We start from the raw sequence: 18,374 nt of genomic DNA on the forward strand, positions 1-18,374 counted from the left end.
CTGTTTTCTACTTTTTTTAGCTGTGTTCTAAAATTGTCATTTCATTTGCCTTCCCACCCACCCACAGTAATGAAAATTCTAGTTTTTCCACAACTAGAATCTTACTATTCTCACTTTAAATCTCACTCACTTTAAATCTTACTATTCTGCCTGCTGGAATGCTGCTGTTGTGTAGACGAAGAGAGAGACACTTCCTACAGGGAAACAGCTGCCCGAAGTTAGAAACTCAGACTCCCTTTTTTTCTTCTCTTCCCCATTGGAATCCACGAACCACTGAGCAGTTTGACAAAATCAACTTTTACTGTAAAATCGTGATTTAAAAACGTATGCCTGGTCTGATGCTTACTATGAGACTTAATGTGCACAGTACTGCATGCATGACTTAACTCTACATTATCCTCGCCAGATGAGGCCAGGACAGACAGGTTGAAAAATTAGGAGTACAGACCAGACCCAGCTCCCAAAAGTCCCTGAGTTTATACTTATAACTTTCTCCTTAGATGGCTCTTTATTCCACGTAGCACTTTCCTCAAGGAAAAAATAGGCACACCTTGTCATTACCGCTGCTTAACAGTAGCTACATTACCCAGGGACACAGCTCATATAGTATCGAACAATGCTCTATTGATAGTCTTAGCTTTCAAGATACAACCGCAAGTTCAGATAATATAATAAGGTCCTACATCTCCTGCACCTGCAACGAAGGTTTAGGACGCCCATCTCAACAACCTAGGATTTCCTCGCGCTTTGAGATGTCATTGTGACTGTTAACATTTGACTGAGGCCTTGGGGATGGGTGACATGTGGCATGTTCTTGGGAAAACACATTAACGGCTCGCATTGTCTCTCCAGACCCAGGGGGCAGGCTCTCCTCGCTCCTCCCCCAGCCACACCATCAGCAGGCCCATCCCCATGCCCGTGCGGTCTGCGTCCACCTGTTCCACCCCGGCCCACACGCCTCAGGACTCTCTCACAGGGGTAGGGGGAGACGTGCAGGAGGCGTTTGCACAAAGTAAGTGGCTTTATTTTTTGTTGTGTTCTGCTTTTATGTGATAAACAAGTCACCGCGGTCCTTTGAACAGTCTAAAGCGGGGCATGTTCTAGGCTATTCCATGGCGTGAGGCAGAGCCTGGCCGGGAGCAGTTTTAGAGACTCCCGTCTAATCTGTTCTGCACCTCACCATCTTTCCTTCCTGAGGTTTCTGTTGCCCGGCCCCATTTCTTATGCGTCTTTGCCCATTAAGGGAAGGGAAATCCTTTCACGAATATCTCAGGAAACTATCCATGGAATCCATGTTTTAAATTCTGAAAGATCTCATTTCCTGCTTCTCTGCGTGAAAGCAAACTCAAGATTGAGATGAAACAATTCAGCTCTTTAGCCTGTGATCAAGAGGGAAGGGCAGTCCTTCTACAGATGCCCTTAAGAGCTGGGTCTGCCTCTATAATATGGGTCTACCCCAGCGGCTCTCAACCTGTGGGTCGCGGCCCCTTTGGGGGTCGAACGATCCTTTCACAGGGGTCGCCTAAGACCATCGGAAAACACATATATAATTACATATTGTTTCTGTGATTCATCACTATGCTTTCATTATGTTCAATTTGTAACAATGAAATTGGGGGTCACCACAACATGAGGAACTGTATTAAAGGGTCGCGGCGTTAGGAAGGTTGAGACCCACTGGTCTACCCAGTTAGGCCTCCGTAGTTAAGAGAGGAGCGCAAAGCTGAAAGGAGGTGGCAAACAGCGTTCTCTCACTGGTGGCCTCTTCCATTTACACACTCAAGGTGCGGACGTATCCCACGGCAAGTGATTTTACTCATTTGAAAACATTTTAACAATTTTTAAATCTTTTCTTGCCGTTATTTTTTAAATTTGGAAAAAATTGGCGCGGGCGGGGCTTGGCGGGGGGGGAATCCTCCTGCAGACCCTCATCCTGCTGATCTCATTCCTGGAAGTGAACACTATCAATAGTCTGGTCCTTCCCCACTTTCCACTTACAGATACATAGATAGATATGTTTAAGTGTATTTTATAGACATATACTCTTTATTTTTCACACAAATAAGCTAATGCTTATTTGGGTTCATAATTTACATTTTCTTTAAATTACCAATTTATCATGGCATTCTTCCAGGTTCTTACCTATGGATCTGAGGTCAAGAAAGACAGCAATTCTACTTCTGGGAATTTATCCGAAGGCAAAAAGTCAGAAGACCAAAAATAAAATAGTTTTGAGTAAACCATTTCCAACATATATGGCAGTTAAGTTTTATCATTTCCGTTAGACATAAAGCATGTAGAGATCAGTAAGAAGACATCCCCAAAATAAAAATAGGTGAAGGATATGAACAGAGAGAAATTATAAATGGCCAATAACAATATGAAAAGATGTTTAAAAAATCAATAATATCCAGATACAGAAAAGTGTGAGGAAACAGGCCCTCTCACCTATTGTGTATGGGGACAACAATCTGACATTTTACCAGGGGAAGAATGATGTATTCTCTCTTATGAGGGGAAAGGGAAGATTCATAATAGGGCTTTTTCTCCTGAAAAAGAAAATAATTTAAGTTATACAAAATAACTAGGTTTTACTTTAATTTTTAGAAGGAAAAATGTCCTTTCCCTAAATCTTACTTTAAGGACATTTTAAATCAGTTTGGGCTTCCTATTAGAACTACTGTTTCATCTAACTACTAGGATTTTTTTAAATTTTCATGTATCTATCCTTTCACTAACTTAGTTGTACTTTCTGAGAAGTGACAGAATGAAATGTGGCCAAGCTCACAAAGAGTTTGTGCTGCACAAATTCATCTGTAAGTCAGATATTTGGCATCTTGGTCCCTTTTTTTCCAAAGATTATGGTGATCGCCCCTCTGTTCCATCTCAGCCCTGCCTGCCCCCAAGCCAGCCCACAGAGACGCATCTCACCCTTAGTGTGCCTGGAACATCGTGCTAATCTCTCTCCACCATGAAGAAACATGGGCTGAGTTCCAGTTCAGGGTACCGGGCATACATCTGGTGCACATGCCTTGCAGCCAGAGCAAGAATCCCCACCTCTTTTCCGTGCTCTGGGCATTCAGTACACAGGGCTCCCATTCCCACGAGGTACCTGTAAGGGGAAGGGGAGCACGGGGTGGCCTGATTGGACACAAGGCCTGATTGCCGTGATAGAGATAGAATCCCATGGGCTTGGCCACCAGGTAGTGGTTGAAATGATCGAGGCAGCTAGGAAGGTGCGGCTCTCCCGGCAAAAGCTAGGCCTTTGTCTGTGTGGGTTGTTCTTCAGAAGGGCCATCACACACACTGCTTTACCTGGGTCACCTTGTCTTATTACTCACACCTCCCTCATTCGCTTGCAGAATTGTCCCAGTTTGGACACTAAATTACATGAACCCCCATCGGTTGCCATGTCTTCCTACGCCAGAGGCCACGGCCCTGAGCACAGTGTCCTCTTCAGGAAGTGACCACAGCGCACCTGTGAAGGAGACGCCTTGGAATGTTTCTTGCTCAGGAATGGCCTTGGAAATGATCAACAGCCTAAAATTTCGGGCAAAGGAAAAGCTTTGATTTTTACTTATTTATTGTCATTTCTTCTTCACTTAAGGTTCAAGAAGAAACCTAAGGAATGACTTGCTAGTGGCCGCTGATTCCATCACTAACACCATGTCCTCTCTGGTGAAAGAGCTGAACTCCGGTGTGTCCCTGGTCCCCTCATTTGTCTGCTCTTTGCAGAGGAACCCAAACGTTCTCGGGGCTTCTGTGAGAGATCTGCTCACTGTCGAATATACACAGGTTTTCTTGAAGATCTATGTGATATTTGGTTGCCATATGCAGGTTTTTAACTGATGTTTCTATTAGCTGATGAGAAGATTATTAATACATGCTTAATGCAGAAAGTTTAATAGTGTAGAAAAGAATAGATAAAAAAATATTTAAATTGACTTGTAATTCAAGAAGCCAACGAGAGTCACTGTTAACATCTCTCAGGTGACAAGATACAGAAGTGATTTCCTACGGTCAGATGTTTTATTTACTAATTTAGACTCTGTTCATGGGAAATGTATGGCTATTTGAATGAGACTAACCTGAAATTTACCTTTGCAGTATCTCTAAAGGTAGATCTGCCCAGAATATAAATAGCACAAAATTGTGAGAGTCTCTTTATCCTCATAATGCTACACAGAGCTTTTAAAATGTTATTCAAATAATGAATATTCAAATAACTATCCTACCAGTTACTAATGCATCTCATCTATTCCTTAAAGCACACATAGCAACATATTTGACTGTCATGTAGTTGAGATTACAACAACTATAAGAAATAAAACTTCGATATTAAAAACTTGGGATTTAAATTTCTTAAAATCTCTATAAAATGAATTAAAGTAATGAAACTTGTTGCTGCTATATTAGATTAAGATTACCAAATAGGATAAAAATGGCAGTAGTTAATATATCATGGAGATGACTAAAAATGTTATTCTTATTGTAGAAGTCTCAAGTACTATTAGTTTATACTCTTACTAGAGGCCCAATGCACAAAATTCGTGCCAGAGTAGGCCTTCCTTCCCTTGGCTGCCGGCACCAGCTTCCCTCTGGCCGCCGGCAGGCACCCGGGACCCGGGCTTCCCTCCAGCCACCAGAAGGCACCTGGGACCCGGGCTTCCCTCACAGCCCCAGCTTCGTCCGGAAGGTCGTTTGGTCTAATTAGCATATTATGCTTTTATTATTATAGATGATGCTCTGAAATATTAAGTGAATGTAATACTTTGAGTTTATATTTCCTAAATTAAAGTAACATTAAGCAAAAGTAGCAGTTTTTACTGAAGACTACATAGAAGCAAAACAGAGGTTGTAATTTATTAAGACTCAAAAGATTCCTTATAACATTACCCATACTTTAAAAAAAAATACAATGCTGTGTACCAGATGATTTTACAGTAACTCATGTTCAGTTTCCATTCTCATTTGGAATGGAAATAAACACTTGACTTACAATAACTGGCTAATATTTTATGCAGCGCAGGTGGGTTTATGTTAAGCCTTGCCCTGTACCTGCTGATCATAGACTCTCTAACAAGTCATTCTTTATTTCTTCAATTGTACCTCATAGAGGTGGGGAGTGAAACGGAGAGTAATGTGGATTCTGAGTTTGCAAGGACTCAGTTTGAGGACCTGGTTCCATCGCCAACCTCGGAAAAGGCTTTCCTAGCGCAGATCCACGCCCGGAAACCCGGGTACGTGCACGGCGGAGCCGCCCCAGGCGCCATGCGCAGTGATGTGTGAGTATCTCCTGCTGGAGGGATTGCCTCAGTAACAGGACACTGTCGGGAGCAAAAAAAAATGAAAACATGGTTGTTTTGATCTTTCTTTTGAGAAGAGATGATGCAGCTTCCTTTTCTGACAGAAGAGGTAAAGGGGCTACGTTTGCATTTGGCCTTGTGACTTCCCCTCACAATTTCCAGAGAGCACCAGTCACCAAAACAACCAGTTCTTACTGAGAGCCTGGCTCCCCCAAGGAACTGTGCTGGTTTGATACAAACTAGTATTTTTTTTTTAATCACTCCCAACCTCCCAGGGCTCACAGACCAGTTTAGGAGGTCAGTCATCCCATCTTCAGAATCTTCTGTATTTGCACTTGGAGGACCCACTGATGCTGGAGGCTTCTCTTCAGAACAGGATGAACAGCATCATATAAGCAATAGGAATCGAAATATATACAGTCACGCACCACGTAATAACAGATATGTCCTGAGAGATGCATTGTTAAACGACTTGGTCATTGTACAAACATCATAAAGTGTGCTTACACAAACCTAGGTGATCCAGCCTGCTACACACCTAGGCTCTATGGTTCAGCCGATGGCTCCTAGGCCACAAGCCTCTACAGTGTGTCGCTGTAGAAAATAACATCAGGTTAAATCAAGCACAAGAGAAATTGATGCAATCAGAGACAAGGTAACCAGGAGATGTTCGGGGCACTACCACCATAACACAGCATACTGTTTAACAGAAAACTCTTTGTAAGTAGAAAATAACGCTATAACATATAGTAAATACATAAACCGGTAACACAGTCACCTATTACCGGTATCAAGTATAATGTACTGTACATAATTGTATATGCTGTACTTTCATACAACTGGCAGAGCAGTGGGTCAGTTTACACTAGCATCACCACAAACACATGACAACAATGATGTCAGGATACAATAAGAATTTCTCAGTTCCATTATAATCTCACTAGAGGCCCAGTGCACGAATTCGTGCATGGGTGGGGTCCCTCGGCCTGGCCAGAGATCAGGGCCAATTAGGGCCAGCCGGCCAGGGGGAGGGACCATGGAAGGTTGGCTGGCCACGGAAGGTTGGCTATGGGAGCACACTGACCACCAGAGAGCAGCTCCTGCTTTGAGCATCTGCCCCCTGGTGGTCAGTGCACATCATAGTGACCAGTCATTTGGTTGACCAGTCATAATGGTCACTTAGGCTTTTATATATATATAGATGGGACCACGGTCCTATATACGGTGGGTCCTTGACCAAAGCTTCGTATGTGGCACGAGACCGTAAATGTATAAAATCTCATTATAAAGAAATCCAATGTGGCTGATTTGTTGAATATGTACAAATCTGACCCTTAAAAGACATTTTGCAAGAATTTCACCCAATAAGGCTTCTGTGCCCTGACAGAAGCCAGCAGAATCAGTGACGTCCCCACCAGACTTTCGGTGAAGCTAAGAAAGGAGGGTGACACAGGCCCGAGCTGCAGAGCCCAGTTGTGGGAGGGGAAAGAGGAAAACAAAGGCGGGGAAGGGGAGGGGCCTCTAGGAGAGCGGGGTTCACGGGGTTGTGATAAGCGTGGGCAGAGGTTCACCACAAGGCTGGAAAGGGGAATTGCTAGCCATTCCAAGCAACTCTAGAAGGTGATGGTGCTTCCTGTGAAAAGTACTGAGGACTCGTCTACAAAAATCAATGGCTGTTTAAAGACCCAAAGGAGAAACTAAACAGAGGCCTCCCTGGTGTTTGGCTCCCAATCCAAGCAGGGAGTGAAAGACCGACCAGTCACAATGGGGAATTATAAATAGACGTGCTGGGGAAGCCAGCTGCGGAGAGGCCGAGCGTGAGAGCAGGACACATCAGCTCTAACGTCATTTAACGGGGCTGCTTTTCATTTTAGTTTGCTCTCTTGTCCTTTCCTCGGTCATTGAGAATTATTTGTTATTCAAAATGGTGAAGTCATTATCACCAGTTTTAGTCTAGTAAACACATACCCATTTGACTTCCTATGATTAACCTTTTACAAGGTGGTTACTTAAAATGTCCTCATTCGGATCCTAAGATCCAAGACTGTAGCTAAAGCCACCCCACACTACTGTCCCCAGGATGCTGGTGGCGGTTCCGGCCACGGGAGTTGGGTAGAGAAAACTCATAGAGGCCTCGCAGACGTATTCATGCTGGACCCAAACCTCTAAAAATAATGAGAACATGTTGTACAGATATAAATAAACACTAGCCATGGCATTTAAGTTCCCATCCAGAAACTTCTCCTTGAGCACTCTTCATTTTAGAGGGTGTTTTAATGTGGGGTGAATAGATGGAGATAGTCACACATTGGTGAAGGCGGTCATTCTTATCTATTTCATAGTGAAATGGGACAACTTAAGTGGATTTCTTAGATTTGGAGCTGGTATACATCTTTGAGATCAAGAGCTGTGGGTTAGAGTGTTACGCTTGCTGACAATGACTGGTTGATATTCTGAGACTTGATCCCACTATGAAAATAAAGCACGCCTACACGCGTGCAGAATGCAGAGAAGGTTAAATTAGGAACAAATGTCCTCAAGCTTTATTTCACTAGAGGGCTCACTTTCCTTAGAGAAAGCGTTCTTGGATTCCATTTATAAAATTTTTTTTAAATCCCCATATCAGGAAAACTATATCCTCCTGAAAGATAAGCTGCTTTTTCTAAGACTGACAAACATTGAAAGGGCTCTCCTTCCTGTAAACCCTAGAAAAACATGGGTGACCTATCACCACAGCGCCTAGGAAAACTGCATGAGAATGCATTGACCATCTATTTCAGTGGGTTTTTTTTTTAAGTTTTCTGTTTGATAACAGAAGACACTGAATTGGAGTGAATTGGAAGACAAATAAAATGTTCCCTGCAAACTACAGCTCACACATGAATTTCACTTAGACTTTCCCTTTAAGATTTGCTCCAAAACCCCATCTATGGTTCGTTCCCAGGGTCACAGAAGATGGGGATCCCTATGCGCGGCCCGAGGAGGAGAACTACGAGAATGACTCGGTCCGGCAGCTGGAGAACGAGCTCAAGATGGAGGAATACCTGAAACAGAGGCTGCAGGACGAGGCCTACCAGGTACCGGGGCCGGGCCCACACCATCCCCCACTTCCGCCCCAGCCCCAAGGTGGCTGGGTCTTTTACATAACTAGAATAAACCAGTACCTTCTTCCTTCCACCCTCCCTTTCTGGAATACTCTGACTATACTCCTTAGTCCATGTATTCTAGACACTAAAAATTCCAACTATTTCTTATAGCCATCACTCACCCTGTGTGATAACTTCTGATCTGGAAATTGAAAAGGGGTCTTGTCACACAGCAGAAACCTGGTGATGAACAGTCCATACCCCTCCTGGATCATCAGCAAAGATGCTTGTTCTCATAGATGGGGCATGAGGAGATATCTGTATGCCTTGATCTGGCACAAGGCAACTGAATCAGCATAAAGATATCTCCTCATTGGTCCTCAGCCTCCCTCGCCGAGGCATGTTGGGGGTCTGCGGGCCCCAGGATCCTCAGAGTGTGGATGGACAGATTTTCGTATAGACTGGACTACACTCATCTACCTGAGAATTCACTGAACGTAACAGGTGCAGTAGCTCATCCTAAAGGGATGCGTTCTCCCCGCTGGAGGCTGCGCCATGGCCATGTGGGTCTTTCTGGTCTGTTTCCTTTCCCTGTAGCCCACCGTGTTTTCTTGGGGTTCAGGGAGTTCAGGGGTGTTTGCCTGTCAGACCTGCTGCTCCCCAGACCCCAGCAGGTTATTTCACTGTCAGGCTTTCTCCACGTTCTTAGCTCAGCAGCGGCTCTCTCTGTTAGTAAAAGAGTAGCAGAGAGAACAAAGTCTCTTCTATTTCCCATATGTTTATAAATTAAGTTTTGAAATATTTTCCCAAGAAGAATGTAGCAAGAGGACAACTGAAGCCCTCAGCCCCACCCCAACACCAGGAAGCAAAGGTTTGGCCTCTTTGGGGTGTTCCATCTGCCCTTGTGTCTTAACACCCACATTTCAGAAGCAAGTAGCATGTGGGTCTCGTCATAAAAAATAGCCAAGCCAGTGACTAGATGTGTAATGCCATGCTTCAGCGCTGCAGACACAGAGTCGCCTAAGGTCCAGACCCACGGAGAAGGCTCTTGCTTTGTGATTTCCATGGCCCCATCCACAGGAGGAAATTAGCCTGGACAAAGCTGCCAGGGTGTGTGTGGGAATCTGAGGGATGTTCGCACATGGCTCATTTGGCGCTCCTGCCTAGAGGGAGAGAGAGATACAGTGAAATCATCAATACTCTGGCTCGTGCTGTTGGAGCTTATATCAGTTTCCGGATTTGGGTGGCAACAGTAACCAAATTTCTAGGTTTTATTTTATTTATTTACTTATTTATTGATTTATTATTTATTATTGATTTCAGAGAGGAAGGGAGAGGGAGTGAGAGAGAGAAATCTCAATGATGAAAGAGAATCACTGATCGGCTGCCTCCTGCACACCCCCTACTGGTGATGGAGCCCACAACCCGGGCCTGTGCCCTGACCGGGAATGGAACCGTGACCTCCTAGTTCATAGGTCGACGCTCAGCCATTGAGCCATGTTGGCCAAGCTCTGGGTTTTATTTTAAAGGGAGGCAGCCATTCCATATAACATATTCGATTTTTATTGCCGTTGTTTTAATGAATTAGGAATTTAACCGTGTCTGTGTAGGATGAAGGGAAATTCTGTTAGTGGCTTAAGATCCAGTTGGAGCTTTTGCCATCTCTGGTAAATCTTAAGCCTCTCTCTCTCCTTTCCTTCCCATGCCTGGTGACTTCAAGGGAAAGGAGAAGAAGGGGGCTAGGAGATTATAACAGGCCCATGTGTCCCCACTCAAGGCAGATGCCCTGGAGAGCGTTGTAGTGGTTTTCCTGGACGGCGCTGTGAACTTGTGTTTATAGATGATGGTTGTTTGGTGGCTCAGACTCTGCTGTCATTCACTGGACTCTCTCTCCCTCTTTCTCTGTCTTTGTGCATGGCTTCCAACAAAATAATTCACCTGCTGGACTGCATCACAGACTTGACATGTCACCTTTCTTGTTTGTGTCCTTTGTCACCCGCAGGTCAGCTTGCAAGGTTGAATACAATATCCTTTTATCACTCTCCTCTCAAGTAAGTACCCTCTGATTTAGGAGGAAACATGGCCACTGTACACTCAATCCTCATAACTTGCAACCTAAGTTCACAGTCACTCTCGTAGGCGTTTCTCTGTGATAAAATACTCTCCTTCCCAGCTTTTGTCAAAGACCCAGCCCAGTCTATGGGGCATCCCACTACACCCCGGGGAAGTTTGGCAAACGACCTTGGGAGCTGGCTTTTTAACTCTATTCATTAGGGAAAATGGCACAGAAACTTCTCCAACACCAGATATGCCCCCAAAGCTTTCCAGGGCCGTGTAGCCACATCACCAGTCCATAAGAGCAGCCTCTCCATCCCCTGAGAAGCAACAGTCCAGGCTCGCTCAGCACTTCCAGAGACGGGTCAGCTCTTTGGTCTTGCTGTCCTCAGGGCCCAATGTGTCAGAGAGGTGTCCTTAACAAGGGAAAGCAAAACCGAAACCAAGGCAAAAATAAAAGCAGCACGACACAGAGGAAAACTTCCGCAGACTTTTATGCTTGGAATAGCTGGTTCAAACCCTTTGTAGAATTCAGGAGGGTGCAGTCACTGATATGGCATGTGAGCCTTTCCCCAAGGGCCTGCCCACCTACCTATACATGTGGAAAATCCTCAGGGAATGTTTAATGGAGAGAGAACAGCACTTGACTGGCAGCACCACTGAAGGGTGGTGTTCTGAAGCTTAGGCTCTGGTCCCTAATCTACCCAAGTTCAAGTGGGAGCTTCAGCAAGTCCGAGCAGCATAACCTCAGACGAATTAGGGGACCTCTGTGAGCCTCCACTCCCTCTGCAAAACATGCATGATAATACCTACACCATAGAGGAGGCCCCCTCACTGAGGTCCAGTTCTCAAAGATCTTAACGGTGGCAGGCACGCTATAACGTTGATGAGCACACTCCTACGGGCCTGGCACTGTGCTCAGTGCCTTATAAGTGATTCATGGGAGCTTCTGTAGCAATGATGTGGGCGTACGGGAACCCCTGGGACTCAGAACCAGCTTGCTCCCTCTACGTTTTATAAACAAGGCTAGGGCTCAGCTATGTGCAATGGTTCCATACACCTTCAGCTCCACTGTCCCATACGTCTAGATGGTTTCTCTGGCCCCCGCTAGTGGCCACTTAGATGCCCCTCATTACAGATCAAAACTAATACCTCTCTCAGTTATCTGGCTGCACTGGCCCAAGGACTCATATCTACTGCTATTACGCGGTCTTTTCCAACCATGGAATCCCATAAGTCTGTAGATGATAGTAAACTCAACTCTGGCTGCTAAATTGTAAAAGGAGATATATAGCTCCTATATAATAAAAGCCTAATATGCTAAGTGTCTGGTCATCCATTCAACCAATCAAAGTGTGATCTATATAATAGAGACAGGGTCCTAACAACTGATTACGACCGAAGGCTCGACCAGACCGGAAGTCAGTGCTGGGTTGCTGTGACATCAATTAGTAAAGAGTACATTCTAGCTCACACACTACACACCTCCTGTCTCAGTCCTCAGGTTAAGACTGAGCAAGTAAAATTCATGGCATAATTGCTACAGTGGAGTATACTTTTGGGTCTGTGAGTCCCTTTCGGTGTGAATGGAAGGATCTTATTGACCTCATTGCCTTCTGCTCTCCTGATACATTTACAACTACAGTGAAAACATTCTCGGGAGCTGTTTCTGAAAATATTCGCTCCAGTCCTAACAAAGCTAGTCCCAGAGGAGCGAGCTTTTTCCTTTAATAGCAGGCTCCTTTGCTGAGCTCTGGCAATTTGGTTATTTTTGTTCTGTGTGTTATTTAAACATCAGTAGTGACTTCTTAGAAAAATATATATTTTTAAAAGCCTAATAAATTGTCCTTGATGTGAACCCAGATAAAAAGTGGCATTTGGTTCTTGTACCTAAAAGCCACGTATTTCAGTACTTTGAAAGTTCCTGGGCAATGTTTCATCTGTGCTACAAATTTGGCAGTAAAAACAAATAACACAGCTGTGGGCTCTGCCATTTAATGCACCCTGTACCTGCCTAGATGGCATTCACAGGACTCTAAACGTGAGCCGGCCTGTCACTGAATCAACCACTCGGGCAAAATTCATTTACAACCCGACAGAACCCTGCGGTTTGTCTGGACATAGCCTAGAAAGACAGCTGGAATTCTAGAGCAGCTCATGGTCTTTAAGTCTATTTGACTTTCTGACTGTACGGCAAGACCAGAAATTACCCCACAGGACAGGCACCTCCGGCCCAAGGGTCCTAAAGGCAGCTGACTTCATCAGGTCAGAGTTCATTCGCTTCCATCCACCGAGCCCCCGTGGGGAAAGGCCACGAGGTGGGACGCCAGAGGCAGGGGAGCCCCATCCTCTGCTCAAAAAGAGCCTGAGGCCTATTCGAAGGCGAATATGCACTTAGCAACACAAAAAGCCAGAACACCTGGTTTCCTGCTTCTCCACTGGCCACTTCAGGAAGAAATGTATACAGAGGGGTTAGCACTCAACATGGAGTCCACCACAGCTCCATTGGGCCCACTCAGATCTTGGATTTGTCCTTTTCCATCCCTCTGGTCGCCTGCTACTGCACTCTCCCCGGCCGGCCAGAGCCTAGCTTCAGAAATTGGGGGATTTGAAGATCAAAAGTGGATTTAAAAAAAAAAAAAGAGCAGGGCATTCTGCTGGTGAGTCAGTGCTCTCATCTCCTTGTCCTAAGGCCACCTCTGCGTCGCCCTAACCTCCAGGGGCCACAGGGGCCCATTATTTAAACATCAGTAGTGACTTCTTAGAAAAAAGATATTCTCAGTCCCCACTGAGCCGGGGACTCAACAGGAGGTTCTTGTCCTCTTTCAGAAGGTGCGATACCTAGCACGCACTACCCCAAGACACTCATCCCCGATTATCAGAGGAAGTGAGTAGAGGGTGTGTGTGTGCGTGTGCCTGTATGTGCGTGCATGTGTGTGTGTGCATGTGTGTGCGCATGCATGCGCGCGTGCGCGTGTGTGTGCGTGTGTGTGCGTGCGCGCGCGCGTGTGTGTGTGTGTGTGTGTGTGCGTGTGTGTGTTGTGTCTCGGGGGAAAGGGAGGGTCCTAAGCTTCCTGACTTAGAGAACAGTTTTCATCTTTAAAAAAATTACACATTCCTTATTCCCAGGCAAACTGTAGTCAGACAGATGATGAGAGTAACATGAGCGCTGGCGACGAAGGGGAGCGCTGCGCCCACCACCCACCCAGAGGAGAAGCGGCCTGGCAGCGCCTGGGAGAGGAACCACCCCGCGCAGCAGCTCCCGGCACACCCGCCCCTAAAGACGTGCTCTGCTGACTGTAGTGCAGCCAATGTTTCGTTCTCTGATGTGTAGTTCATAGGTGTGTGTGTTAAGAAGGGAAAAAAAAAAGACTTCTGTTCAAAGCTAACTTATCAGCTACATCTTCTATAACATGGCTCATCCCTGGTTAAAAACAAAAAACAAAAAAACCGCAGGCCGAAAACCCACGCTGCTGTTACTCACGGTGGCAGTATTAACAAGCATTTTCAATATCATTTGCACATGATATTGAACCTGTTCCGTTTACAATGACAATATTAATACTGTTTATAGCTAGGATTTGATTTCTGAATTCTTTGAGATTTTAGCAAACCAGTTTATTATACGATGTACATTGTTTTCCACAGTAATTGGGACAAAACAACCCCTTGCAATTCTTCATTGACCCAGAAGGACCTGGGTCCTGAGTGTGCAGGCGCGGAGGGCCGGGGCCTGCACTGTCTGCCAGGGTCTCCGAGTCCTGTGAACAGCGACTGGAGCCAGACACACCGGGATAACCCAGTCTGTGGGGCTTCTTTCCAACTGGAGGTTGTTTTCTTTCAAGATACTCTAGCGAATCAGCCATAGAATTTAGTGTAAATACTTTTTCCAAATAGAGATCATATTCAAAATAAGACAACGTGCAAATTATATAGAATCTAGTTTTTAAAATCAGCACAGATCTTCTTAAAACTGTGAACTATGTTTTGAAATACTCGTGACTAAAGCTGTCTATAAACCACAGGTGCCATACGACCCCCACCCGGACTGCAGTGGCCTCTGCTCTTCCATGGCTTGTTCCTCTCGGGTTAGCTTTAGGGAGCATGTCTCACCGCACCGCTCGCCCACAGGTGCCCCCTCCCCACCCCGCCCCGCCGTCAGGTCGTCTGGAGGCCTTCAGCTCTCACTGTACAGGCTTAAAGTGCGCTTGCAAAAACGTTCACTCCTTTCATTTCTGAATGTGTATTGCCTTCGCTGGCGCCCCAGTGTTCTGCATGCAGCCTTCTGTGGTCACGTGAAAGGAAACAGGCTCTTCTCCGTGGCGTCGGGGTTTTGCACTCAGGGAGAAGCTGGTGTGCAAAAGAGCTGTCGACGAAGGGAGAGTGAAAGACTGTCGATGGTCCTTTATGAGGACCCTCTTGGAGGAGCACCAACAACCTCCCTTAGGGATTCTTGGGAAATGGAAAAAAAATAACCCATCTTTTTCAAGACTTGATGCAATTAAAAATCTTGCAATAGGTTAGATCCATCGTGCTTAAATCGGCAGCTGCTCTGGAATTCCTGCCCTCCTTTCAAAGAAAGAAGAGAACGTCATTTTAGAACAGTGGTTCTCAAATTGTGTTCCCTGGACCCGAGCACATCAGCATCACCTGGGAATTTATTTAGAAATGCAAATTCTTGGGCCCGAACCCAGGCCCATAGAATCAGAAACTCTGGGCGTCAGGCCCCAATCTGTGTCTCATGAAGCACGCAGGTCATGCTGATGCACTAGAGGTTGAGAACCACTGCTGTAGGATGAGGTTGTAAAGTCTCTGCAAAGGCCTTACTCAGAATAAACAAGGAAGGTGCTGTGTCAACCTTAAAGCTTCCGCAATTTGATTTGCTTCCCGAGCTGGCAGAAACCTCCTCCCACCCCACACAGGTGGGGGGTGGGCGGATGCCTAGCTGAGAATGCACACCCTGACATCTTCCTGCTCCCTCTCCAGAGAGCCCTGAGATGTCCCCATCTCTGCATTTGGTCAGAAACCATCTCCTTGGCTGCCCTTTAGAACAACATCACTTGCCTTGGGGATAGCAAAGCTCTTGGTTGACATTAGTAAGGAGCCCATTCTAGCTATTGATGGGCTTAACCAGACCTCCTTCCAGAGAACCAGGCTGACACCAAAGTGGCACCACTGCACAGTTCTCAGATTTCTTTGCACAGGTGGATTTCATTGCGGGTTTTGTCCATGTCTCTTCATGTTCATCTCCTTTCCACTGCCCATCTTCTGTGAAGCCGTACCTCTCTAGATGGAGCAGATGGTCCCTGCTGCCTCATACTCAATACTTAAAACCACTACATCCCAGCTACCTGCATTGCTGTCAGCTCTCAATCATAGCCAGGTAGTTCTTGAACTCAGAACTGTGACCCTGCAGGTGGCAGGCAGCCACCGACTGGACTGAGCTGGCATCTGTTGTCCCTTTGTGGTTTCTATGTCCGTCTCGGGATTATCTTGCTGATAATCATCCCCCTTGTCGTAGTTTTCATTGCCAACTCCATCACACGGTTGTTGATCCCATCGTACAAAGCCATTGCAAGGACTCTGGAAACTGCTGCCAATGGCCAATTCCTCACTAACCAGCCACCTTTTCTTTCTCTTAGCTCCACGTCAGCACTGAGACCAGAATCAAGCACCCCTGTCCTGTAACCGAGACAAAATGGCGTGTGTTGTTTTGGTTTGTGGTGGTTTTTGGCGGGTTTCTCTCCTTGGTTCTCCAAATTTACTTTTGGGGCCTGTTCTGAGAGCAAACCCAGCAGGTGTTACCTGTCCCGTGCATTAGATACAATTATATCTTGCGGGGGTGTTCCTTGTTCCACATGCATTGCACACCCATCTCCATCAGGGATGATGGCCTATATGAGCACTGGTCTAACACAGCCAACCCTCCTCCACAGCGCCATGTTCACGGAGGGAGGGAGGAGGGTGAAGTCTACTGTATGGGATTCAGGAATCAGTTGTGGTTGGTCAGGATGGAAGTCGGGGTACGTTTGGTTGGTCAGAGGGAGATGTGCTGGAGATTGTGAAAAATGGATTCTCGAACGATAAGGCAGGGAAGGTTCATTTGTAAGTAGTAATGTGAACTTAATTGCATACGAGTGTGGCCTTTGTTGTGATATACTATGTATTTTCTTATATGCATGAGCCAAGCTGTAGCATCATAATTTAGCACTGATGTCCGCCTTTATTTTGATCATCTTTGTCCACCCTTATTAGTTCTTGGCTGTCCACTGTAGATAAACATTGTAAATACGGCAACTTTTGGTTGCTGCAATCACCTTGGTTCGATTCCACGCAAGGAGCCACAAACAAGAACTCCAGTGTCCTCAGAAGAAAGGGCATTTTTACTTTTGAACCAAAAAGGGGGGGGGGGGAATCAGAAGCGTCATATCTTGAGGCTAATTAACTGTAAGACATTTTTAATTATGACTACTGTAATTTGACACCATTTGAAGTAACCAATACAGAGTCCCTAAAGATTTCATGATATTCATTGGTATTGTAACAGAACTACTATTGTATGGGTTTTTTGTATTGCTGTTAAGTATTGTTTTGTGTGTGTGTGTGCGCGCGCGTGTGTGTGTGTGTGTTGGAACCTCCTGGGGACATGTTATATTTTGAAGTGATTAAACTATTTAATTGTGTGTCTATATTTTGGAATGGAATTATTTCTTCATTAAAAAAAATGTTTTTAAAAACACTATATCTTGGGTATGTTATTTCTTTGTTTCAATGAATCTTTCCTAAAGTAATATGAAGTCAGTCTGTTCAAAGGAAAAAGACAAGTTTTTACTTGCAGTGTGAAGCAGGACCTATCGGTTGAGTATTAAGCATCTCAGGCAAAATATCTCACCTTTGGGGCTATGAATTTTTTAATGGAAAGCCTTGTTATAGTCAGTATGGAGGTGGGTTTGAGATGCTAATAGCTAACATATGCTCACTTTACATCAGACGTTGTTACGAGATATGCACTTTTTATTACTTATCTTGATCCTTTGAATTTGCAGCATCTAATCAGGTGGTTAGCAAATATTGCATGCTTAACAATTATTTGAGAATGTGTTTCTAGGGTTTGAACTGTCTTGCTGATAATCATCCCCCTTGTTGTAGTTTTCATTGCCAACTCCATCACACGGTTGTTGATCCCATCGTACAAAGCCATTGCAAGGACTCTGGAAACTGCTGCCAATGGCCAATTCCTGACTAACCAGCCACGTTTTCTTTCTCTTAGCTCCATGTCAGCACTGAGACCAGAATCAAGCACCCCTGTCCTGTAACCGAGACAAAATGGCGTGTGTTGTTTTGGTTTGTGGTGGGTTTTGGTGGGTTTCTCTCCTTGGGTGAACAAATGAATTAGTGGCTTTTGTTTTGTGCTAGAGCTAGTGAGAAAGGAGAATGAGCACGCCCTGGAGGTCATCAATATGGTGACAGCAACAAGACAGAGGAGTCCAAGGAAGGGACAGACACTCAGAGCGTTGCCACTCCCTACATTCTCATTTTTCCTCTGAGAACCTCTGATTCCCATGCAGTGGAGTGTTGTGTGTTTCCTTGGCCCAAGAAGCCAATTCCTTTACAGAACCATTAGCAGAGTGAATGGCTTTTTGGGGACCTCTGCCTTGGAGTGGGGCTGCCAGTCTGTGCTCATGGACTCTGGGGTTGAACTCTATGAAAATGCTATAAACACTCAAGTGGTACCAGAGAGAGAAGCCAGGAGGCTCTGCATCCATTACAGGGCAAATACTGACCTGATGATCACCACTACACGAAACACAGATCCCCCTTCGCTTTAGGGGTGAGAGACAAGGGTGTGTCCATTGGTGCCTGTCAGTATCTTTTAGCTGCATCACAGTGCTTCATCCCCTCATCCTTTAAGGAGCACATTTAGCTC

General features: G+C 45.3%; 1 protein-coding gene across 1 annotated transcript in view; it reads left to right on the forward strand.

The window, feature by feature from the left end:
* The window catches only part of DTNA (dystrobrevin alpha), a 292,781-nt gene extending 275,595 nt beyond the window's left edge, over positions 1-17,186 (forward strand). The window contains exons 18-22 of the mRNA XM_015565683.1: positions 853-1,012; positions 3,608-3,697; positions 5,117-5,285; positions 8,251-8,383; positions 16,090-17,186. Coding sequence (XP_015421169.1) covers positions 853-1,012; positions 3,608-3,697; positions 5,117-5,285; positions 8,251-8,383; positions 16,090-16,230 — 693 coding nt within the window. The 3' untranslated portion in view covers positions 16,231-17,186. The remainder of the gene's footprint in view (positions 1-852; positions 1,013-3,607; positions 3,698-5,116; positions 5,286-8,250; positions 8,384-16,089) is intronic.
* The last annotated feature ends 1,188 nt before the right edge of the window (positions 17,187-18,374 follow it).

Source organism: Myotis davidii, unplaced genomic scaffold, assembly GCF_000327345.1.
Source record: "Myotis davidii unplaced genomic scaffold, ASM32734v1 scaffold520, whole genome shotgun sequence".
Lineage (NCBI taxonomy): Eukaryota > Metazoa > Chordata > Mammalia > Chiroptera > Vespertilionidae > Myotis > Myotis davidii.